Source organism: Carcharodon carcharias, chromosome 40, assembly GCF_017639515.1.
Source record: "Carcharodon carcharias isolate sCarCar2 chromosome 40, sCarCar2.pri, whole genome shotgun sequence".
NCBI lineage: Eukaryota > Metazoa > Chordata > Chondrichthyes > Lamniformes > Lamnidae > Carcharodon > Carcharodon carcharias.
The window spans coordinates 874,843-901,311 of NC_054506.1; the positions used below are offsets into that span (position 1 = coordinate 874,843).

A 26,469-nucleotide genomic window follows, 5' to 3' on the forward strand; every position below is an offset into this window, starting at 1 on the left:
CTCGCTGTCTCTCTGTTCCATCTCTCTCTCTGTTCCCTCCCTGTCTCTCTGTTCCCTACCTGTCTCTTCACTCTCTGTCTCTCTGTTCCCTCTCTGTCTCTCTGTTCCCTCTCTGTCTCTCTGTTCCCTCACTCTATCTCTGTTCTCCCTCTTTCTCTCTGTTCCCTCCCTTTCTCTCTGTTCCCTCTCACTTTCTGTCCCCTCCCTGTCTCTCTGTTCCCTACCTGTCTCTCTATTCAATCTCTGTCTCTCTGTACCCTCTCTGTCTCTCTGTTCCCTCTCTCTCTCTGTTCCCTGTCTGTCTCTCTTATCCCTCTCTCTCTGTTCCCTCTCTGTCTCTCTGTTCCCTCTCTGTCTCTCTGTTCCCTCTCTCTCTGTTCCCTCTCTGTCTCTCTGTTCCCTCTCTGTCTCTCTGTTCCCTCTCTGTCTATCTGTTCCATCTCTGTCTCTCTTTTCCCTCTCTGTCTCTCTGTTCCCTTGTGTATCTCTCTGTTCCCTTCCTGTGTCTCTGTTCGCTCTCTGTCTCTCTGTTCCCTCCCTGTCTCTCTGTTCCTCCCTGTCTCTCTGTTCCCTCCCTGTCTCTCTGTTCCCTCTCTGTCTCTGTTTCTCTCTGTTCCCTCTCTGTCTCTCTGTTCCGTCTCTGTCTCTTTGTTAACTCACTGTCTCTCTGATCCCTCTCTGTCTCTCTGTTCACTCTCTGTCTCTCTATTCTCTCTCTGTCTCTCTGTTCACTCTCTGTCTCTCTGTTCACTCCCTGTCTCTCAGTTCCCTCCCTGTCTCTGTTTCTCTCTGTTCCCTCTCTGTCTCTCTGTTCCATCTCTGTCTCTCTGTTCACTCTCTCTCTCTCTGTTCCCTCTCTGTCTCTCTGCTCAATCCCTGTCTCTCTGTTCCCTCTCTGTATCTCTGTTCCCTCTCTGTCTCTCTGTTCCCTCTCTTACTCTCTGTTCACTCCCTGTCTCTCTGTTCCCTCTCTGTCTCTCTGTTCCCACTCTGTCTCCCTGTTCCCTCTCTCTCTCTCTGTACACTCTCTGTCTCTCTGTTCCCTCCCTGTCCCTCTATCTCTCTGTTCTCTCTCTGTCTCTCTGTTCCATCTCTGTCTCTCTGTTCACTCTGTGTCTCTCTGTTCCCTCTCTGTCTCTCTGTTCATTCCCTGTCTCCCTGTTCCCTCTCTGTCTCTGTTCCCTATGTCTCTCTGTTCCCTCTCTGTCTCTCTCTTCCCTCCCTGTCTGTCTGTTCCCTCTCTGTCTCTCTGTTCCCTCTCTGTCTCTCTGTTCCCTCCCTGTCTCTCTGTTCCCTCCGTGTCTCTCTGTTCCCTCCCTGTCTCCCTGTTCCCTCTCTATGTCTCACTTCCCTCTCTGTCTCTCTGTTCCCTCTCTATCTCTCTCTGTTCCCTCTCTGTCTCCCTTTTCCCTATCTGTCTCTCTGTTCCCTCAATTTCTCTCTGTTCCCTATCTGTCTCTCTGTTCCCTATCTGTCTCTCTGTTCACTCTCTGACTCTCTGTTCCCTGTCTGTCTCTCTGTTCCCTCTCTGTCTCTCTGTTCCCTCTCTGTCTCTGTTCCCTCTCAGTCTCTCTTATACCTCTCTCTCTCTTCCCTCTCTGTCTCTCTGTTCCCTCCCTGTCTCTCTGTTCCCTTTCTGTCTCTCTGTTCCCTCCCTGTCTCTGTGTTTCTCTCAGTCTCTCTGTTCCCTCTCTGTCTCTCTATTCCATCTCTGTCTCTCTGTTTCCTCCCTCTCTCTCTGTTCCCTCACTGTCTCCCTGTTCTCTCCCTGTCTCTCTGTTCCCTCTCTGTCTCTCTGTTCCATCTCTGTCTCTCTGTTCCCTCCCTGTCTCTCAGTTCCCTCCATGTCTATCTGTTTCTCTCTGTCTCTCTGTTGGCTCTCGTCTCTCTATTCCCTCTCTGTCTCTCTGTCCCCTCCCTCTCTCTCTGTTCCCTCTCTGTGTCTTTGTTCCCTCCTTGTCTCTCTGTTTCCTCTCTGTCTCTCTGTTCCCTCTCTGTCTCTCTGTTCCCTCTCTGTCTCTCTGTTCCCTCCCTTTATCTCTGTCCCCTCTCTGTCTCCCTGTTCCCTCTCTGTCTCTCTGTTCCCTCTCTGTCTCTCTTTTCCCTCTCTGTCTCTCTGTTCCCTCCCTGACTCTTTGTTCCCTCTCTGTCTCTCTGTTCCCTCTCTGTCTCTCTGTTCCCTCTCTGTCTCTCTGTTCCCTCTCTGTCTCTCTGTTTCCTCTCTGTCTCTCTGTTCCCTCTCTTTGTCTCTGTTCCCTCTCTGTCTCTCTGTTCCCTCTCTGTCTCTCTTTTCCCTCTCCGTCTCTCTTTTCCCTCTCTGTCTCTCTGTTCGCTCTCTGTCTCTCTGTTCCCTCTCTGTGTCTCTGTTGCCTCTCTGTCTCTCTTTTCCCTTTCTGTCTCTCTGTTCCCTCTCTGTGTCTCTGTTCCCTCTCTGACTCACTTTTCCCTCTCTGTCTCTCTGTTCCCTCGCTGTCTCTCTGTTCCCTCCCTTTCTCTCTGTTCCCTCCCTGTCTCTCTGTTCCCTCTCTGTCTCTCTGTTCCCTCTCTGTGTCTCTGTTCCCTCTCTGTCTCTCTGATCCCTCTCTGACTCTCTGCTCCCTCCCTGTCTCTCTGTTCCCTCTGTGTCTCCCTGTTCCCTCTCTGTCTCTCTGTTCCCTCCCTGACTCTCTGTTCCCTCTCTGTCTCTCTGTTCCCGTTTGTCTCTCTTTTCCCTCCTTGTCTCTCTGTTCTATCTCTATTCCTCTGTTCCCTCTCTCTCCCACCATCTCTCTGCTCCATCTCTTTCCCTATCCTTTTCTTTTCTCACAACCACCCTCCATCATCCTCTCTCTCACTTTCCACCTCTGTCCCTCCATCTATCCTCACTGCCCTCCTTCTCCGCACCCTCTGCCTGTGCTCCCTCTGTACGCCTTCCCCGCTGAACCCCTCCCCCTCTGTACCGCTCCTCCTCTGTTCCTGTCCCATGCGCTATCCCCCCCTTCTCTACACCGCCCCCTCTGTACCACTCCCACTCTGTACACCACCACCTCTGTACCCCTCACCCTATGTACCACTCCCCCTCTGTACCCCTCCTACTCTGAACCCCTCCCCCTCTGTACCTCTACCCCTCTGTTCCACTCCCCCTTTTTACCCCTCCCCCTCTGTACCCCTCCCAGACTCTATCACTCCCCTCTGGGAATGTTTGATGGGGACGGTGTAGAGGGAACTTTACTCTGTATCTAACCCCGTGCTGTACCTGTCCTGGGAGTGTTTGATGGGGTAGGGTGTAGAGGGAGATTTACTCTGTATCTAACCCCGTGCTGTACCTGTCCTGGGAGTGTTAGATGAGGACGGTGTAGAGGGAGATTTACTCTGTATCTAACCCCGTGCTGTACCTGTCCTGGGAGTGTTTGATGGGGACGGTGTAGAGGGAGATTTACTCTGTATCTAACCCCGTGCTGTACCTGTCCTGGGAGTGTTTGATGGGGACGGTGTAGAGGGAGATTTGCTCTATATCTAACCCCGTGCTGTACCTGTCCTGGGAGTGTTTGACGGGGACAGTGTAGAGGGAGCTTTACTCTGTATCTAACCCTGTGCTGTACCTGTCCTGGGAGTGTTTGATGGGGACGGTGTAGAGGGAGATTTACTCTGTATCTAACCCCGTGCTGTACCTGTCCTGGGAGTGTTTGATGGGGACGGTGTAGAGGGATATTTACTCTGTATCTAACCCCGTGCTGTACCTGTCCTGGGAGTGTTTGATGGGGACGGTGTAGAGGGAGGTTTACTCTGTATCTAACCCCGTGCTGTACCTGTCCTGGGAGTGTTTGATGGGGACGGTGTAGAGGGAGATTTACTCTGTATCTAACCCCGTGCTGTACCTGTCCTGGGAGTGTTTGATGGGGGAGGGTGTAGAGGGAGATTTACTCTGTATCTAACCCCGTGCTGTACCTGTCCTGGGAGTGTTTGATGGGGACAGTGTAGAGGGAGATGTACTCTGTATCTAACCCCGTGCTGTACCTGTCCTGGGAGTGTTTGATGGGGACGGTGTAGAGGGAGGTTTACTCTGTATCTAACCCCGTGCTGTACCTGTCCTGGGAGTGTTTGATGGGGACGGTGTAGAGGGAGATTTACTCTGTATCTAACTCCGTGCTGTATCTGTCCTGGGAGTGTTTGATGGGGACAGTGTAGAGGGAGATTTACTCTGTATCTAACCCCATGCTGTACCTGTCCTGGGAGTGTTTGATGGGGACAGTGTAGAGGGAGATTTACTCTGTATCTAACCCCGTGCTGTACCTGTCCTGGGAGTGTTTGATGGGGACGGTGTAGAGGGAGATTTACTCTGTATCTAACCCCGTGCTGTATCTGTCCTGTGTCTAACTTCTCGCTCTCTCTCCCTCTCTCTTTCTCTGTAGGTCTGCCCCCGCACAAGGTGCTCCGGCCCCAGAAGTCCTCGATGGTCAAGGAGCGGCCCCTGGAGGTCAACCTGGGGGACCCCCTCCGCCTCCTCCTAACACTACCAGTAACCGGAGACTACAGCAGACACAGGCCCAGGTGGAAGAGGTAGGTTCACAGCTTCAGGAGCCGGGTTTGGGGGGGGTGCGGGGCGATGGGAATCGATGGAACGCCCGAGAGGCTAGGATTGGAGGATGGCAGAGATCTCGGAGGTTGGTAGGAGTTTACACAGATAGGGAGGGGTGTAGGGGCTGGAGGAGGTTACAGAGATAGGGAGGGGTGTAGGGGGCTGGAGGAGGTTACAGAGATAGGGAGGGTTGTAGGGGCTGGAGGAGGTTACAGAGATAGGGAGTGGTGTAGGGGCTGGAGGAGGTTACAGAGATAGGGAGGGATGTAGGGGCTGGAGGTGGTTACAGAGATAGGGAGGGGTGTAGGGGCTGGAGGTGGTTACAGAGATAGGGAGGGGTGTAGGGGCTGGAGGTGGTTACAGAGATAGGGAGGGGTGTAGGGGCTGGAGGAGGTTACAGAGATAGGGAGGGGCGTAGGGGCTGGAGGTGGTTACACAGATAGGGAGGTGTGTAGGGGCTGGAGGAGGTTATAGAAGGTGATGAAAGATTTGAAAACACGGAGGGTGAATTATGACCTCGAGCTGAGTCCGGACTGTGTGCAGGTCTGTTTCAGTGACCTCAGGGAGTCCGGAGGGTGAGTGGGACTCAGTTCGGTTGTTGAAGTTCAGAAAGTTCTGAACAGCCAGGAGAGCTGGGGGTCTCGTCGATTCTGGAGGTCAGGAAGTGGCAACACATGTTGTAAAGGTGACAGAGAGTTAGAAATTAAATCAAAGAGTTTGTGTGCAACATGTTTTCAATGAGTTAGACCACACTCGGAGCACCGTGCACAGTTCCGGTCTCTGTATCCCCCCTCAGTTGGAGACTGCAGGGGCTTTTGCCGCCAGGGTTTGGTTTGGGAGGGATGTGGGCTCATCGATTGCGGGGTGAATTTTTGGGTGGACCGGTGTTTGGTGTGTGTGTGGTTTGTCTCTCTCAGTCCTCCTCTCACTCGCTCCCTCGCTCTGGTTGCAGGTTGTGGATATAATGAGGGTGAATGTTAATAAGGTGCTGCAGAGAGATGAGATGCTTTCAGAACTCGATGACCGTGCTGATGCTTTGCAAGCTGGGGCCTCGCAGTTCGAGAGCAGTGCTGCCAAACTCAAACGGAAATTCTGGTGGAAAAACTGTAAGGTCTGTGCTGGTCCCTCTCTCCGCCCCACACTCGCTCGCTCGCTCCCTCTCTCCGCCCCACACTCACTCGCTCGCTCTCTCTCTCTCCGCCCCACACTCACTCGCTCGCTCTCTCTCTCTCCGCCCCACACTCACTCGCTCGCTCCCTCTCTCTCCGCCCCACACTCACTCGCTCGCTCTCTCTCTCTCTCCGCCCCACACTCACTCGCTCGCTCTCTCTCTCTCCGCCCCACACTCACTCACTCGCTCACTCTCACCATCCCACACTCACTCGCTCCCTCTCTCTCTGCCCCACACTCACTCACTCACTCTCTCTCTCTCCGCCCCACACTCACTCGCTCGCTCTCTCTCTCTGCCCCACACTCACTCGCTCGCTCTCTCTCTCTCCGCCCCACACTCACTCACTCGCTCCCTCTCCCCGCCCCACACTCACTCGCTCCCTCCCTCTCTCCGACCCTCACTCACTCACTCGCTCACTCTCACCATCCCACACTCACTCGCTCCCTCTCTCCAACCCACACCCACTCGCTCCCTCTCTCCAACCCACACTCACTCGCTCCCTCTCTGCGCCCCACACTCACTCGCTCCCTCTCTCCATCCCAAACTCACTCGCTCCCTCTCTCCATCCCACACTCACTCACTCCCTCTCTCCATCCCTCACTCACTCGCTCCCTCTCTCCGCCCCACAATCACTCACTCGCTCCCTCTCTCCGCCCCAAACTCAATCACTCCCTCTCTCTGCCCCATAAATACTCCCTCTCTCCGCCCTACACTCACTCGCTCCATCTCTCCGCCCCACAGTCACTCACTCCCTCTCTCCAACCCACACCCACTAGCTCTCTCTCTCCATCCCACACTCACTTGCTCCCTCTCTCCATCCCGCACTCACTCACTCCCTCTCTCCATCCCACACTCACTCACTCCCTCTCTCCATCCCACACTCACTTGCTCCCTCTCTCCATCCCGCACTCACTCACTCCCTCTCTCCGCACCACACTCACTCACTCCCTCTCTCCATCCCACACTCACTCACTCCCTCTCTCCAACCCACACCCACTAGCTCTCTCTCTCCATCCCACACTCACTCACTCCCTCTCTCCATCCCACACTCACTCACTCCCTCTCTCCAACCCACACCCACTAGCTCTCTCTCTCCATCCCACACTCACTCGCTCCCTCTCTCCATCCCACACTCACTCGCTCACTCCCTCTCTCCGCCCCATACTCACTCGCTCCCTCTCTCAATCCCACACTCACTTGCTCCCTCTCTCTGCCCCACACTCACTCGCTCCCTCTCTCCATCCCACACTCACTCACTCGCTCCCTCTCTCCATCCCACACTCACTCGCTCCCTCTCTCCACCACACACTCAATCACTCCCTCTCTCCGCCCAACACTCACTCACTCCCTCTCTCCGCTCCACCCTCACTCGCTCCCTCTCTTAATCCCACACTCACTCACTCCCTCTCTCCATCCCACACTCACTCGCTCCCTCTTTCCATCCCACACTCACTCGCTCCCTCTCTCCATCCCACACTCACTTGCTCCCTCTCTCCGCCCCACACTCACTCGCTCCCTCTCTCCATCCCACACTCACTTGCTCCCTCGCTCCACCCCACACTCACTCACTCGCTCCCTTTCTCCGCCCCACACACACTCGCTCCCTCTCTCCACCCCACACTCACTCGCTCCCTCTCTCCACCCCACACTCACTCGCTCTCTCTCTCCATCCCACACTCACTTGCTCACTCTTTCCATCCCACACTCACTCACTCCCTCTCTCCATCCCACACTCACTCACTCCCTCTCTCTGCCCCACACTCACTCACTCCCTCTCTCCATTCCACACTCACTCGCTCTCTCTCTCCATTCCACACTCACTCGCTCTCTCTCTCCGCCCCACACTCACTCGCTCCCTCTCTCCCCCCGACACTCACTCGCTCCCTCTCTCCATCCCACACTCACTCACTCACTCTCTCCAACCCACAGTCACTCACTCCCTCACTCCATCGCACACTCACTCACTCGCTCCCTCACTCCGCCCCACACTCAATCGCTCCCTCACTCCGCCCCACACTCAATCGCTCCCTCACTCCGCCCCACACTCAATCGCTCCCTCACTCCGCCCCACACTCAATCGCTCCCTCACTCCGCCCCACACTCACTCACTCCCTCTCTCCATCCCACACACACTCGCTCCCTCGCTCTGCCCCTCACTCACTCACTCGATCCCTCTCTCCGCCACACACTCACTCGCTCCCTCTCTCCATCCCACACTCACTCGCTCCCTCTTTCCATCCCACACTCACTCGCTCACTCTCTCCGCCCCACACTCACTCACTCGCTCCCTCTCTCCGCCCCACACTCACTCGCTCCCTCTCTCCATCCCACACTCACTCGCTCCCTCTCTCCATCCCACACTCACTCACTCCCTCTCTCCAGCTCACACTCACTCACTCGCTCCCTCTCTCCGCCCCACACTCACTCACTCCCTCTCTCTCTCCACCCCACAAACACTCGCTCCCTCTCTCCATCCCACACTCACTCACTCGCTCCCTCTCTCCATCCCACACTCACTCACTCGCTCCCTCTCTCCATCCCACACTCACTCACTCGCTCCCTCTCTCCATCCCACACACACTCGCTCCCTCTCTCCATCCCACACTCACTCACTCGCTTCCTCTCTCCATCCCACACTCACTCGCTCCCTCTCTCCATCCCACACACACTCGCTCTCTCTCTGCCCCACACTCACTCACTCCCTCTCTCTGCCCCACACTCACTCGCTCCCTCGCTCTGCCCCTCACTCACTCACTCGATCCCTCTCTCCGCCACACACTCACTCGCTCCCTCTCTCCATCCCACACACACTCGCTCCCTCGCTCTGCCCCTCACTCACTCACTCGATCCCTCTCTCCGCCACACACTCACTCGCTCCCTCTCTCCATCCCACACACACTCGCTCCCTCTCTCCGCCCCACACTCACTCGATCCCTCTCTCCGCCACACACTCACTCGCTCCCTCTCTCCATCCCACACTCACTCGCTCCCTCTTTCCATCCCACACTCACTCGCTCCCTCTCTCCATCCCACACTCACTCACTCGCTCCCTCTCTCCATTCCACACTCACTCGCTCCCTCTCTCCATCCCACACTCACTCACTCGCTCCCTCTCTCCATTCCACACTCACTCACTCGCTCCCTCTCTCCATCCCACACTAACTCACTCCCTCTCTCCATCCCACACTCACTCGCTCCCTCTCTCCGCCCCACACTCACTCACACCCTCTCTCCGCGCCACACTCACTCGCTCCTTCACTCCACCCACACTCACTCACTCTCTCTCCGCCCCACACTCACTCACTCGCTCCCTTTCTCCGTCCCACACTCACCCTCTCCCTCTCTCCATCCCACACTAACTCACTCGCTCCCTCTCTCCGCCCCACACTCACTCGCTCCCTCTCTCCGCCCCACACTCACTCGCTCCCTCTCTGCGTCCCACACTCACTCACACCCTCTCTCCATCCCAAACTCACTCACTCCCTCTCTCCGCCCCAAACTCACTCACACCCTCTCTCCATCCCAAACTCACTCACTCCCTCTCTCCGCCCCAAACTCACTCACTCCCTCTCTCCGCCCCACACACACTCGCTCCCTCTCTCCATCCCACACTCACTCGCTCCCTCTCTCCATCCCACACTCACTCGCTCCCTCTCTCCATCCCACACTCACTCGCTCCCTCTCTCCATCCCACACTCACTTGCTCGTTCCCTCTCTCCGCCCCACACTCACTCGCTCCCTCTCTCCATCCCACACTCACTCGCTCCCTCTCTCCGCCCCACACACACTCGCTCCCTCTCTCCATCCCACACTCACTCACTCGCTCCCTCTCTCCGCCCCACACTCACTCACTCGCTCTCTCCATCCCACACTCACTCGCTCCCTCTCTCCGCCCCACACTCACTCACTCGATCCCTCTCTCCGCCGCACATTCATTTGTTCCATCTCGCCATCCCACTCTCACTCACTCCCTCTCTCCATCGCACACTCACCCACTCACTCCCTCTCTCCACCCCACACTCAATCACTCCCTCTCGCTGCTCGACACTCGCTCGCTCCCTTTCTCCGCTCCACCCTCACTCGCTCCCTCTCTCCATCCCACACTCACTCACTCCCTCTCTCCATCCCACACTCACTCACTCCCTCTCTCCATCCCACACTCACTCACTCCCTCTCTCCTTCCCACACTCACTCACGCACTCCCTCTCTCCGCCCCACACTCACTCACTCCCTCACTCCGCCCCACACTCACTTGCTCCCTTTCTCTGCCCCACACTCACTCACACCCTCTCTCCACCCCACACTCACTCACTCCCTCACTCCGCCCCACACTCACTTGCTCCCTCTCTCCGCCCCACACTCACTCACTTGCTCTCTCCATCCCACACACACTCGCACCCTCGCTCCACCCCACACTCACTCACTCGCTCGATCCCACTCTCCGCCCCACACTCACTCGCTCCCTCTCTCCGCCCCAGACTCACTCACTTGCTCTCTCCATCCCACACACACTCGCTCCCTCGCTCCGCCCCACACTCACTCACTCGATCCCTCTCTCCGCCGCACACTCACTCGCTCCCTCTATCCATCCCACACTCACTCGCTCGTTCCCTCTCTCCACCACACACTCATTCCCTCTCTCGCCCCACACTCACTCACTCCCTCTCTCCATCCCACACTCACTTGCTCACTCTCTCCATCCCACACTCACTTGCTCACTCTCTCCATCCCACACTCACTTGCTCACTCTCTCCATCCCACACTCACTCGCTCCCTCTCTCCATCCCACACTCACTCATTCCCTCTCTCCTTCCCACACTCACTCATGCACTCCCTCTCTCCGCCCCACACTCACTCACTCCCTCTCTCCGCCCCATACTCAATCGCTCCCTCTCTCCATCCCAAACTCACTCACTCGCTCTCTCCATCCCACACACACTCGCACCCTCGCTCCGCCCCCCACTCATTCACTCGCTCCCTCTATCCATCCCACACTCACTCGCTCGTTCCCTCTCTCCACCACACACTCACTCCCTCTCTCGCCCCACACTCACTCACTCCCTCTCTCCATCCCACACTCACTTGCTCACTCTCTCCATCCCACACTCACTCGCTCCCTCTCTCCATCCCACACTCACTCGCTCCGTCTCTCCAACCCACACTCACTTGCTCCCTCTCTCCATCCCACACTCACTCATTCCCTCTCTCCTTCCCACACTCACTCACTCCCTCTCTCCGCCCCACACTCACTCACTCCCTCTCTCCGCCCCATACTCAATCGCTCCCTCTCTCCATCCCAAACTCACTCACTCCCTCTCTCCATCCCACACACACTCGCACCCTCGCTCCATCCCACACTTACTCGCTCCCTTTCTCCATCCCACACTCACTCACTCCCTTTCTCCGCCCCACACTCACTCACTCTCTCTCTCCGCCCCACACTCACTCACTCCCTCTCTCCATTCCACACTCTCTCGCTCCCTCTCTCTGCCCCACACTCACTCGCTCCCTCTCTCCATCCCACACTCACTCACTCTCTCTCTCCGCCCCACACTCACTCGCTCCCTCTCTCCATCCCACACTCACTCACTCTCTCTCTCCGCCCCACACTCACTCACTCTCTCTCTCCGCCCCACACTCACTCACTCTCTCTCTCTCCGCCCCATACTCACTCGCTCCCTCTCTCCTTCCCACACTCACTCGCTCCCTCACTCCACCCCACACTCACTCACTCGCTCCCTCTCTCCGCCCCACACTCACTCACTCGATCCCTCTCTCCGCCCCACACTCACTCACTCGATCCCTCTCTCCGCCGCGCACTCACTCGCTCCCTCTCTCCATCCCAAACTCACTCACTTGCTCTCTCCATCCCACACACACTCGCTCCCTCGCTCCGCCCCACACTCACTCACTCGCTCCCTCTCTCCATTCCACACTCACTCACTCCCTCTCTCCATCCCACACTCACTCACTCCCTCTCTCCAACTCACACTCACTCACTCCCTCTCTCCATCCCACACTCACTCGCTCCCTCTCTCCATTCCACACTAACTCGCTCCCTCTCTCCATCCCACACTCACTCGGTCCCTCTCTCCATTCCACACTAACTCGCTCCCTCTCTCCATCCCACACTCACTCACTCACTCCCTCTCTCCATCCCACACTAACTCGCTCCCTCTCTCCGGCCCACACTCACTCACTCCCTCTCTCCATTCCACACTAACTCGCTCCCTCTCTCCGGCCCACACTCACTCGCTCCCTCTCTCTGCCCCACACTCACTCACTCGCTCCCTCTCTCCATCCCACACTCACACGCTCTCTCTCTCCGCCCCACACTCACTCGCTCCCTTTCTCCGCTCCACCCTCACTCGCTCCCTCTCTCCATTCCACACTAACTCGCTCCCTCGCTCCGGCCCACACTCACTCGGTCCCTCTCTCCATCCCACACTCACTCACTCACTCCCTCTCTCCGCACCACACTCACTCACTCGCTCCCTCTCTCCATCCCACACTCACTCACTCCCTCTCTCCATCCCACACTCACTCGCTCCCTCTCTCCGCCCCACACTCACTCGCTCCCTTTCTCCGCTCCACCCTCACTCGCTCCCTCTCTCCGTCCCACACTCACTCACTCCCTCTCTCCATCCCACACTCACGCACTCCCTCTCTCCGCCCCACACTCACTCGCTCCCTCTCTCCATCCCACACTCACTCACACACTCTCTCCATCCCAAACTCACTCACACGCTCCCTCTCTCCATCCCACACTCACTCGCTCCCTCTCTCCATCCCACACTCACTCACACACTCTCTCCATCCCAAACTCACTCACTCGCTCCCTCTCTCCATCCCACAGTCACTCACACACTCTCTCCAACCCACACAAACTCGCACCCTCGCTCCGCTCCCCACTCATTCACTCGCTCCCTCTCTCCATCCCACACTCACTCACTCCATCTCTCCATCCCACGCTCACTCACTCCCTCTCTCCCCCCGACACTCACTCGCTCCGTCTCTCCGGCCCAAAGTCACTCGCTCCCTCTCTCTGCTCCACCCTCACTCACTCCCTCTCTCCATCCCACGCTCACTCACTCCCTCTCTCCGGCCCACACTCAATCGCTCCCTCTCTCCATCGCACACTCACTCGTTCCCTCTCTCCTTCCCACACTCACTCACTCGCTCCCTCTCTCCATCCAACACTCACTCACTCCCTCTCTCCGCCCCATACTCACTTGCTCCATCTCTCCATCCCGCACTCACTCACTCCCTCTCTCCATCCCACACTCACTCGCTCCCTCTCTCCATCCAACACTCACTCGCTCCCTCTCTCCATCCAACACTCACTCGCTCCCTCTCTCCAACCCACACTCCCTCGCACCCTCTCTCCATCCCAAACTTAATCGCTCCCTCTCTCCATCCGAAAGTCATACGCTCCCTCTCTCCTTCCCAAATTCAATCGCTCCCTCTCTCCGCCCCCCCACTCACTCGATCCCTCTCTCCATCCCACACTCACTCGCTCCCTCTCTCCATCCCAAACTCACTCGCTCCCTCTCTCCTCCCCACATTCACTCGCTCCATCTCTCCATCCCACACACACTCACTCCCTCTCTCCATCCCACACTCACTCACTCCCTCTCTCCAACCCACACTCACTCGCACCCTCTCTCCATCCCACACTCACTCACTCCCTCTCTCCGCCCCACACTCACTCACTCCCTCTCTCCATCCCACACTCACTCACTCCCTCTCTCCTCCCCACATTCACTCGCTCCATCTCTCCATCCCACACTCACTCTCTCCCTCTCTCCGCCCCACTCTCACTCGCACCCTCTCTCCATCGCACACTCACTCACTCTCTCCCTCTCTCCATCCCACACTCACTCACTCCCTCTCTCCGCCCCACACTCACTCACTCGCTCCCTCTCTCCATCCCACACTCACTCACTCCCTCTCTCCATCCCACACTCACTCACTCCCTCTCTCCATCCCACACTCACTCACTCCCTCTCTCCATCCCACACTCACTCACTCGCTCCCTCTCTCCATCCCACACTCACTCACTCGCTCCCTCTCTCCATCCCACACTCACTCACTCACTCCCTCTCTCCGTCCCACAGTCATTCGTTGGCTGTCTCCGCCCCACTATCACTCGCTCCCTCTCTCCATCCCACACTCACTCTCTCCCTTTATCCTCCCCACACTCACTCGCTCCCACTCACCGTTCAACACTCACTCACTCACTCACTCCATCCCACACACACTCGCTCCCTCTCTCCATCCCACACTCACTCTCTCCCTTTATCCTCCCCACACTCACTCGCTCCCACTCACCGTTCAACACTCATTCACTCACTCACTCCATCCCACACTCACTCACTCCCTCTCTCCATCCCACACTCACTCACTCCCTCTCTCCATCCCACACTCACTAACTCCCTCTCTCCATCCCACACTCACTCGCTCCCTCTCTCCACCCCACACTCACTAACTCCCTCTCTCCATCCCACACTCACTAACTCCCTCTCTCCATCCCACACTCACTCACTCCCTCTCTCCATCCCACACTCACTCACTCCCTCTCTCCATCCCACACTAACTCACTCCCTCTCTCCATCCCACACTAACTCACTCGCTCCCTCTCTCCATCCCACACTCACTCACTCGCTCCCTCTGTCCATCCCACACTAACTCGCTCCCTCTCTCCACCCCACACTCACTCGCTCCCTCTCTCCATCCCACACTCACTCACTCCCTCTCTCCATCCCACACTCACTCACTCCCTCTCTCCATCCCACACTCACTCACTCCCTTCTCCATCCCACACTCACTCACTCCCTCTCTCCATCCCACACTCACTCACTCCCTCTCTCCATCCCACACTCACTCACTCACTCCCTCTCTCCGCACCACACTCACTCGCTCCCTCTCTCCATCCCACACTCACTCACTCCCTCTCTCCATCCCACACTCACTCACTCCCTCTCTCCGCCCCACACTCGCTCCCTTTCTCCGCCCCACACTCACGCACTCCCTCTCTCCGCCCCACACTCACTCGCTCCCTCTCTCCATCCCACACTAACTCACTCCCTCTCTCCATCCCACACTAACTCACTCGCTCCCTCTCTCCATCCCACACTCACTCACTCGCTCCCTCTGTCCATCCCACACTAACTCACTCCCTCTCTCCATCCCACACTCACTCACTCACTCTCTCCATCCCACACTCACTCACTCGCTCCCTCTCTCCATCCCACACTCACTCGCTCCCTCTCTCCATCCCACACTCACTCGCTCCCTCTCTCCATCCCACACTCAATCGCTCCCTCACTCCGCCCCACACTCACTCACTCCCTCTCTCCATCCCACACTCACTCGCTCCCTCTCTCCATCCCACACTCACACGCTCCCTCTCTCCACCCCACACTCACTCACTCCCTCGCTCCGCCCCACACTCACTCACTCGATCCCTCTCTCCGCCGCACACTCACTCGCTCCCTCTCTCCATCCCACACACACTCGCTCCCTCGCTCCGCCCCACACTCACTCACTCGATCCCTCTCTCCGCCGCACACTCACTCGCTCCCTCTCTCCTTCCCAAATTCACTCGCTCCCTCTCTCCATCCCAAACTCACTCGCTCCCTCTCTCCATCCCAAACTCACTCGCTCCCTCTCTCCGCCCCACACACATTCCCTCCCTCTCTCCGCCCCACACTCACTCGCTCCCTCTCTGCGCCCCACACTCACTCGCTCCCTCTCTCCATCCCACACTCACTCGCTCCCTCTCTCCATCCCACACTCACTCGCTCCCTCTCTCCATCCCACACTCACTCGCTCGCTCTCTCTATCCCACACTCACTCGCTCCCTCTCTCCATCCCACACACACTCGCTCGCTCCCTCTCTCTGTCCCACACTCACACGCTCCCTCGCTCCACCCCACACTCACTCAATCCCTCTCTCCGTCCCACACTCACTCACTCCCTCTCTCCACACCACACTCACTCGCTCCCTCTCTCCATCCCACACTCACTCGCTCGCTCTCTCTATCCCACACTCACTCGCTCCCTCTCTCCATCCCACACACACTCGCTCGCTCCCTCTCTCTGTCCCACACTCACACGCTCCCTCGCTCCACCCCACACTCACTCAATCCCTCTCTCCGTCCCACATTCACTCGCTCGCTCTCTCTGTCACACACTCAGTCACTCACTCCCTCTCTCCATCCCACACTCACTCGCTCCCTCTCTCCGCCCCACACTCACTCAATCCCTCTCTCCGTCCCACACTCACTCACTCCCTCTCTCCACACCATACTCACTCGCTCCCTCTATCCGCCCCACACTCACTCGCTCCCTCTCTCTGTCCCACACTCACTCGCATCCTCTCTCCACCCCACACTCACTCACTCCCTCTCCCCGCACCACACTCACTCGCTCCCTCTCTCCTTCCCAAATTCACTCGCTCCCTCTCTCCATCCCAAACTCACTCGCTCCCTCTCTCCATCCCAAACTCACTCGCTCCCTCTCTCCGCCCCACACTCACTCGCTCCCTCTCTCCATCCCACACTCACTCGCTCGCTCTCTCTATCCCACACTCACTCGCTCCCTCTCTCCATCCCACACACACTCGCTCGCTCCCTCTCTCTGTCCCACACTCACACGCTCCCTCGCTCCACCCCACACTCACTCACTCCCTCTCTCCATTCCACACTCACTCCCTCACTCTCTCCACCCCACACTCACTCACTCCCTCTCTCCAGCCCACACTCACTCACTCCCTCTCTCAGCACCACACTCACTCGCTTCCTCTCTCCGTCCCACATTCACTCGCTCGCTCCCTCTGTCACACACTCACTCGCTTCCTCTCTCCGTCCCACATTCACTCGCTCGCTCCCTCTGTCACTCACTCACTCGCTTCCTCTCTCCGTCCCACATTCACTCGCTCGCTCCCTCTGTCACTCACTCACTCGCTCCCTCTCTCCATCCCACGCTCACTCGCTCCGTCTCTCCACCCAACAATCACTCACTCCCTCTTTCCGTCCCACAGTCATTCGTTGGCTGTCTCCGCCCCACACTCACTCGCTCCCTCTCTCCATACCACACTCACTCTCTCCCTTTATCCTCCCCACACTCACTCGCTCCCACTCACCGTTCAACACTCATTCACTCACTCACTCCATCCCACACTCAGTCGCTCGCTCTCTCCACCCCACACTCACTCACTCCCTCTCTCCATCCCACACTAACTCACTCCCTCTCTCCACCCCACACTCACTCACGCACTCCCTCTCTCCATCCTACACTAACTCACTCGCTCCCTCTCTCCATCCCACACTAACTCACTCGCTCCCTCTCTCCATCCCACACTAACTCGCTCCCTCTCTCCATCCCACACTCACTCGCTCCCTCTCTCCATTCCACACTAACTCGCTCCCTCTCTCCATCCCACACTCACTCGCTCTCTCTCTCCATTCCACACTAACTCGCTCCCTCTCTCCATCCCACACTCACTCGCTCCCTCTCTCCATTCCACACTAACTCGCTCCCTCTCTCCATCCCACACTCACTCGCTCCCTCTCTCCATTCCACACTAACTCGCTCCCTCTCTCCATCCCACACACACTCGCTCCCTCTCTCCATCCCACACTCACTCACTCCCTCTCTCCAACTCACACTCACTCACTCCCTCTCTCCATCCCACACTCACTCGCTCCCTCTCTCCATTCCACACTAACTCGCTCCCTCTCTCCATCCCACACTCACTCGCTCCCTCTCTCCATCCCACACTCACTCACTCCCTCTCTCTGTCCTACACTCACTCCCTCCCTCTCTCCATTCCACACTAACTCGCTCCCTCTCTCCATCCCACACTCACTCGGTCCCTCTCTCCATTCCACACTAACTCGCTCCCTCTCTCCATCCCACACTCACTCACTCACTCCCTCTCTCCATCCCACACTAACTCGCTCCCTCTCTCCGGCCCACACTCACTCACTCCCTCTCTCCATTCCACACTAACTCGCTCCCTCTCTCCGGCCCACACTCACTCGCTCCCTCTCTCCATCCCACACTCACACGCTCTCTCTCTCCGCCCCACACTCACTCGCTCCCTTTCTCCGCTCCACCCTCACTCGCTCCCTCTCTCCATTCCACACTAACTCGCTCCCTCGCTCCGGCCCACACTCACTCGGTCCCTCTCTCCATCCCACACTCACTCACTCACTCCCTCTCTCCGCACCACACTCACTCACTCGCTCCCTCTCTCCATCCCACACTCACTCACTCACTCCCTCTCTCCGCACCACACTCACTCACTCGCTCCCTCTCTCCATCCCACACTCACTCACTCCCTCTCTCCGCCCCACACTCACTCGCTCCCTTTCTCCGCTCCACACTCACTCACTCACTCCCTCTCTCCATCCCACACTCACTCGCTCCCTTTCTCCGCTCCACCCTCACTCGCTCCCTCTCTCCATCCCACACTCACGCACTCCCTCTCCCCGCCCCACACTCACTCGCTCCCTCTCTCCATCCCACGCTCACTCACTCCCTCTCTCCCCCCGACACTCACTCGCTCCGTCTCTCCGGCCCAAAGTCACTCGCTCCCTCTCTCTGCTCCACCCTCACTCACTCCCTCTCTCCATCCCACGCTCACTCACTCCCTCTCTCCGGCCCACACTCACTCACTCCCTCTCTCCATCCCACACTCACTCGCTCCCTTTCTCCGCTCCACCCTCACTCACTCCCTCTCTCCATCCCACGCTCACTCACTCCCTCTCTCCGGCCCACACTCAATCGCTCCCTCTCTCCATCGCACACTCACTCGTTCCCTCTCTCCATCCCACAGTCACTCACACACTCTCTCCATCCCACACTCACTCGCTCCCTCTCTCCGCCCCACACTCACTCGCTCCCTTTCTCCGCTCCACACTCACTCACTCGCTCCCTCTCTCCATCCAACACTCACTCACTCCCTCTCTCCGCCCCATACTCACTTGCTCCATCTCTCCATCCCACACTCACTCGCTCCCTCTCTCCATCCAACACTCACTCGCTCCCTCTCTCCATCCCGCACTCACTCGCTCCCTCTCTCCATCCAACACTCACTCGCTCCCTCTCTCCATCCCACACTCACTCGCTCCCTCTCTCCATCCAACACTCACTCGCTCCCTCTCTCCAACCCACACTCCCTCGCACCCTCTCTCCATCCCACACTCACTCGCTCCCTCTCTCCATCCCAAACTTAATCGCTCCCTCTCTCCATCCGAAAGTCATACGCTCCCTCTCTCCTTCCCAAATTCAATCGCTCCCTCTCTCCGCCCCCCCACTCACTCGATCCCTCTCTCCATCCCACACTCACTCGCTCCCTCTCTCCATCCCACACTCAGTCACTCCCTCTCTCCATCCCAAACTCACTCGCTCCCTCTCTCCATACCACACTCACTCACTCCCTTTATCCTCCCCACACTCACTCCATCCCACACTCACTCGCTCCCTCTCTCCATACCACACTCACTCTCTCCCTTTATCCTCCCCACACTCACTCGCTCCCACTCACCGTTCAACACTCACTCACTCACTCACTCCATCCCACACACACTCGCTCCCTCTCTCCATCCCACACTCACTCTCTCCCTTTATCCTCCCCACACTCACTCGCTCCCACTCACCGTTCAACACTCACTCACTCACTCACTCCATCCCACACACACTCGCTCCCTCTCTCCATCCCACACTCACTCACTCCCTCTCTCCATACCACACTCACTCTCTCCCTTTATCCTCCCCACACTCACTCGCTCCCACTCACCGTTCAACACTCATTCACTCACTCACTCCATCCCACACTCAGTCGCTCCATCTCTCCATCCCACACTCACTCGCTCCCTCTCTCCGCCCCACACTCACTCGCTCCCTCTCTCCGCCCCACACTCACTCACTCCCTCTCTCCGCCCCACACTCACTCACTCCCTCTCTCCATCCCACACTCACTAACTCCCTCTCTCCATCCCACACTCACTAACTCCCTCTCTCCATCCCACACTCACTCACTCCCTCTCTCCATCCCACACTCACTCACTCCCTCTCTCCATCCCACACTAACTCACTCGCTCCCTCTCTCCATCCCACACTCACTCACTCCCTCTCTCCATCCCACACTCACTCGCTCCCTCTCTCCACCCCACACTCACTCGCTCCCTCTCTCCATCCCACACTCACTCACTCCCTCTCTCCATCCCACACTCACTCACTCCCTCTCTCCATCCCACACTCACTCACTCCCTCTCTCCATCCCACACTCACTCACTCCCTCTCTCCATCCCACACTCACTCACTCACTCCCTCTCTCCGCACCACACTCACTCACTCCCTCTCTCCATCCCACACTCACTCACTCCCTCTCTCCGCCCCACACTCACTCCCTCTCTCCGCCCCACACTCACTCGCTCCCTCTCTCCATCCCACACTAACTCACTCCCTCTCTCCATCCCACACTAACTCACTCGCTCCCTCTCTCCATCCCACACTCACTCACTCGCTCCCTCTGTCCATCCCACACTAACTCACTCCCTCTCTCCATCCCACACTCACTCACTCACTCTCTCCATCCCACACTCACTCACTCGCTCCCTCTCTCCATCCCACACTCACTCGCTCCCTCTCTCCATTCCACACTAACTCGCTCCCTCTCTCCATCCCACACTCACTCACTCCCTCTCTCCATCCCATACTCACTCACTCCCTCTCTCCATCCCACACTCACTCACTCACTCCCTCTCTCCGCACCACACTCACTCGCTCCCTCTCTCCATCCCACACTCACTCGCTCCCTCTCTCCGCCCCACACTCACTCGCTCCCTCTCTCCATCCCACACTCACTCACTCCGTCTCTCCGGCCCAAAGTCACTCGCTCCCTCTCTCTGCTCCACCCTCACTCGCTCCCTCTCTCCATCCCGCACTCACTCGCTCCCTCTCTCCATCCAACACTCACTCGCTCCCTCTCTCCATCCCACACTAACTCGCTCCCTCTCTCCGCCCCACAATCACTTGCTCCATCTCTCCATCCCACACTCACTCACTCCCTCTCTCCAACCCACACTCACTCGCTCTCTCTCTGCCCCACACTCACTCGCTCCCTCTCTCCATCCCACACTCACTCGCTCCCTCTCTCCATCCAACACTCACTCGCTCCCTCTCTCCAACCCACACTCCCTCGCACCCTCTCTCCATCCCACACTCACTCGCTCCCTCTCTCCATCCCAAACTTAATCGCTCCCTCTCTCCATCCGAAAGTCATACGCTCCCTCTCTCCTTCCCAAATTCAATCGCTCCCTCTCTCCGCCCCCCCCACTCACTCGATCCCTCTCTCCATCCCACACTCACTCGCTCCCTCTCTCCATCCCAAACTCACTCGCTCCCTCTCTCCTCCCCACATTCACTCGCTCCATCTCTCCATCCCACACACACTCACTCCCTCTCTCCATCCCACACTCACTCACTCCCTCTCTCCAACCCACACTCACTCGCACCCTCTCTCCATCCCACACTCACTCTCTCCCTCTCTCCGCCCCACACTCACTCACTCCCTCTCTCCATCCCACACTCACTCACTCCCTCTCTCCTCCCCACATTCACTCGCTCCATCTCTCCATCCCACACTCACTCTCTCCCTCTCTCCGCCCCACTCTCACTCGCACCCTCTCTCCATCGCACACTCACTCACTCTCTCCCTCTCTCCATCCCACACTCACTCACTCCCTCTCTCCGCCCCACACTCACTCACTCGCTCCCTCTCTCCATCCCACACTCACTCACTCCCTCTCTCCATCCCACACTCACTCACTCCCTCTCTCCATCCCACACTCACTCACTCGCTCCCTCTCTCCATCCCACACTCACTCGCTCCCTCTCTCCATACCACACTCACTCTCTCCCTTTATCCTCCCCACACTCACTCGCTCCCACTCACCGTTCAACACTCACTCACTCACTCACTCCATCCCACAGACACTCGCTCCCTCTCTCCATCCCACACTCACTCTCTCCCTCTCTCCGCCCCACACTCACTCACTCCCTCTCTCCGCCCCACACACACTCGCTCCCTCTCTCCATCCCACACTCACTAACTCCCTCTCTCCATCCCACACTCACTCACTCCCTCTCTCCATCCCACACTCACTAACTCCCTCTCTCCATCCCACACTCACTCACTCCCTCTCTCCATCCCACACTCACTCACTCCCTCTCTCCATCCCACACTAACTCACTCGCTCCCTCTCTCCATCCCACACTCACTCACTCGCTCCCTCTGTCCATCCCACACTAACTCGCTCCCTCTCTCCACCCCACACTCACTCGCTCCCTCTCTCCATCCCACACTCACTCACTCCCTCTCTCCATCCCACACTCACTCACTCCCTCTCTCCATCCCACACTCACTCACTCCCTTCTCCATCCCACACTCACTCACTCCCTCTCTCCATCCCACACTCACTCACTCCCTCTCTCCATCCCACACTCACTCACTCACTCCCTCTCTCCGCACCACACTCACTCGCTCCCTCTCTCCATCCCACACTCACTCACTCCCTCTCTCCATCCCACACTCACTCACTCCCTCTCTCCGCCCCACACTCACTCCCTCTCTCCGCCCCACACTCACTCGCTCCCTCTCTCCATCCCACACTAACTCACTCCCTCTCTCCATCCCACACTAACTCACTCGCTCCCTCTCTCCATCCCACACTCACTCACTCGCTCCCTCTGTCCATCCCACACTAACTCACTCCCTCTCTCCATCCCACACTCACTCACTCACTCTCTCCATCCCACACTCACTCACTCGCTCCCTCTCTCCATCCCACACTCACTCGCTCCCTCTCTCCATTCCACACTAACTCGCTCCCTCTCTCCATCCCACACTCACTCACTCCCTTCTCCATCCCACACTCACTCACTCCCTCTCTCCATCCCATACTCACTCACTCCCTCTCTCCATCCCACACTCACTCACTCACTCCCTCTCTCCGCACCACACTCACTCGCTCCCTCTCTCCATCCCACACTCACTCGCTCCCTCTCTCCGCCCCACACTCACTCGCTCCCTCTCTCCATCCCACACTCACTCACTCCCTCTCTCCGCCCCACACTCACTCGCTCCCTCTCTCCATCCCACACTCACTCACACACTCTCTCCATCCCACACAAACTCACACCCTCGCTCCGCTCCCCACTCATTCACTCACTCCCTCTCTCCGCCCCACACTCACTCGCTCCCTCTCTCCATCCCACACTCACTCGCTCCCTCTCTCCATCCCACACTCACTCGCTCCGTCTCTCCGGCCCAAAGTCACTCGCTCCCTCTCTCTGCTCCACCCTCACTCGCTCCCTCTCTCCATCCCGCACTCACTCGCTCCCTCTCTCCATCCAACACTCACTCGCTCCCTCTCTCCATCCCACACTAACTCGCTCCCTCTCTCCGCCCCACAATCACTTGCTCCATCTCTCCATCCCACACTCACTCACTCACTCTCTCCGCCCCAAACTCACTCACACCCTCTCTCCGCCCCAAACTCACTCACTCCCTCTCTCCGCCCCACACTCACTTGCTCCATCTCTCCATCCCGCACTCACTCACTCCCTCTCTCCATCCCACACTCACTCACTCCCTCTCTCCAACCCACACTCACTCGCTCTCTCTCTGCCCCACACTCACTCGCTCCCTCTCTCTGCCCCACAGTCACTCGCTCCCTCTCTCCATCCCAAACTCCCTCGCACCCTCTCTCCATCCCAAACTTAATCGCTCCCTCTCTCCATCCGAAAGTCATACGCTCCCTCTCTCCTTCCCAAATTCAATCGCTCCCTCTCTCCGCCCCCCCACTCACTCGATCCCTCTCTCCATCCCAAACTCACTCGCTCCCTCTCTCCATCCCACACTCAGTCACTCGCTCTCTCCATCCCACACTCACTCGCTCCCTCTCTCCATCCCAAACTCACTCGCTCCCTCTCTCCATCCCAAACTCACTCACTCCCTCTCTCCGCCCCACACTCACTCACTCCCTCTCTCCATCCCACACTCACTCACTCCCTCTCTCCATCCCACACTCACTCGCTCGCTCCCTCTGTCCATCCCACACTCACTCACTCCCTCTCTCCATCCCACACTCACTCACACACTCCTTCTCTCCTCCCCACATTCACTCACTCCCTCTCTCCATTCCACACTAACTCGCTCCCTCTCTCCATCCCACACTCACTCGCTCCCTCTCTCCATTCCACACTAACTCGCTCCCTCTCTCCATCCCACACTCACTCGCTCCCTCTCTCCATTCCACACTAACTCGCTCCCTCTCTCCATCCCACACTCACTCGCTCCCTCTCTCCATTCCACACTAACTCGCTCCCTCTCTCCGGCCCACACTCACTCGCTCCCTCTCTCCATCCCACACTCACTCACTCACTCCCTCTCTCCGCACCACACTCACTCGCTCCCTCTCTCCATCCCACACTCACTCGCTCCCTCTCTCCGCCCCACACGCGCTCACTCGCTCTCTCCATCCCACACTCACTCACTCCCTCTCTCCTTCCCACACTCACTCACGCACTCCCTCTCTCCGCCCCACACTCACTCACTCCCTCTCTCCTTCCCACACTCACTCACGCACTCCCTCTCTCCGCCCCACACTCACTCGCTCCCTCTCTCCGCCCCACACTCACTCACACACTCTCTCCATCCCAAACTCACTCACTTGCTCTCTCCATCCCACACACACTCGCACCCTCGCTCCGCTCCCCACTCATTCACTCGCTCCCTCTATCCATCCCACACTCACTTGCTCCCTCTCTCCATCCCACACTTACTCGCTCCCTCTCTCCATCCCACACTCACTCACTCCATCTCTCCCCCCGACACTCACTCGCTCCGTCTCTCCGGCCCAAAGTCACTCGCTCCCTCTCTCTGCTCCACCCTCACTCACTCCCTCTCTCCATCCCACGCTCACTCACTCCCTCTCTCCGGCCCACACTCAATCGCTCCCTCTCTCCATCGCACACTCACTCACTCCCTCTCTCCATCCCACACTCAATCGCTCCCTCTCTCCATCGCACACTCACTCGCTCCCTCTCTCCATCCCACACTCACTCACTCGCTCCCTCTCTCCATCCAACACTCACTCACTCGCTCCCTCTCTCCATCCCACACTAACTCGCTCACTCCCTCTCTCCGCCCCACACTCACTCGCTCCCTCTCTCCATCCAACACTCACTCACTCCCTCTCTCCGCCCCATACTCACTTGCTCCATCTCTCCAACCCACACTCACTCGCTTTCTCTCTGCCCCAGACTCACTCGCTCCCTCTCTCCATCCCACACTCACTCACACACTCTCTCCATCCCAAACTCCCTCGCACCCTCTCTCCATCCCACACACACTCGCACCCTCGCTCCGCTCCCCACTCATTCACTCGCTCCCTCTCTCCATCCCACACTCACTCGCTCGCTCTCTCTATCCCACACTCACTCGCTCCCTCTCTCCATCCCACACACACTCGCTCGCTCCCTCTCTCTGTCCCACACTCACACGCTCCCTCGCTCCACCCCACACTCACTCACTCCCTTTCTCCATTCCACACTCACTCCCTCACTCTCTCTATCCCACAATCACTCGCTCCCTCTTCCATCCCACAGTCACTCACTCCCTCTCTCAGCACCACACTCACTCACTCCCTCTCTCAGCACCACACTCACTCGCTTCCTCTCTCCGTCCCACATTCACTCGCTCGCTCTCTCTGTCACACACTCACTCGCTTCCTCTCTCCGTCCCACATTCACTCACTCCCTCTCTCCATCCCACACTCACTCGCTCCCTCTCTCCGCCCCACACTCACTCAATCCCTCTCTCCGTCCCACACTCACTCACTCCCTCTCTCCGCACCATACTCACTCGCTCCCTCTATCCGCCCCACACTCACTCACTCCCTCTCCCCGCACCACACTCACTCGCTCCTTCTCCCCATCCCACACACACTCGCTCCCTCTCTCTCTCCGCCCCACACTCACTCGCTCCGTCTCTCCATCCCACACTCACTCGCTCCGTCTCTCCACCCCACACTCACTCGCTCCCTCTCTCTGTCCCACACTCACTCACTCGCATCCTCTCTCCACCCCACACTCACTCACTCCCTCTCCCCGCACCACACTCACTCGCTCCCTCTCTCCATCCCACACTCAATCGCTCCCTCTCTCTCTCTGCCGCACACTCACTCACTCCCTCTCTCCATACCACACTCACTCGCTCCCTTTATCCTCCCCACACTCACTCGCTCCCACTCACCGTTCAACACTCATTCACTCACTCACTCCATCCCACACTCAGTCGCTCCATCTCTCCATCCCACACTCACTCCCTCCCTCTCTCCATCCCACACTCAGTCGCTCGCTCTCTCCATCCCACACTCACTCGCTCCCTCGCTCCACCCCACACTCACTCACTCGCTCCTTCCCTCTCTCCATCCCACACTCACTCCCTCCCTCTCTCCATCCCACACTCACTCGCTCCCTCTCTCCATCCCACACTCACTCACTCCCTCTCTCCATCCCACAACTCACTCGCTCCCTCTCTCCATCCCACACTCACTCACTCCCTCTCTCCACCCCACACTCACTCCCTCCCTCTCTCCATCCCACACTCAGTCGCTCGCTCTCTCCACCCCACACTCACTCACTCCCTCCCTCTCTCCATCCC

General features: G+C 58.1%; 1 protein-coding gene across 1 annotated transcript in view; it reads left to right on the forward strand.

Annotated features, from left to right (window-relative positions):
* The window catches only part of LOC121273144 (synaptobrevin-like), a 148,711-nt gene that overhangs the window by 89,637 nt on the left and 32,605 nt on the right, over window positions 1–26,469 (forward strand). Inside the window, exons 2-3 of the mRNA XM_041180104.1 lie at window positions 4,392–4,539; window positions 5,511–5,669. Of these exons, the coding sequence (XP_041036038.1) occupies window positions 4,392–4,539; window positions 5,511–5,669 (307 nt within the window). The remainder of the gene's footprint in view (window positions 1–4,391; window positions 4,540–5,510; window positions 5,670–26,469) is intronic.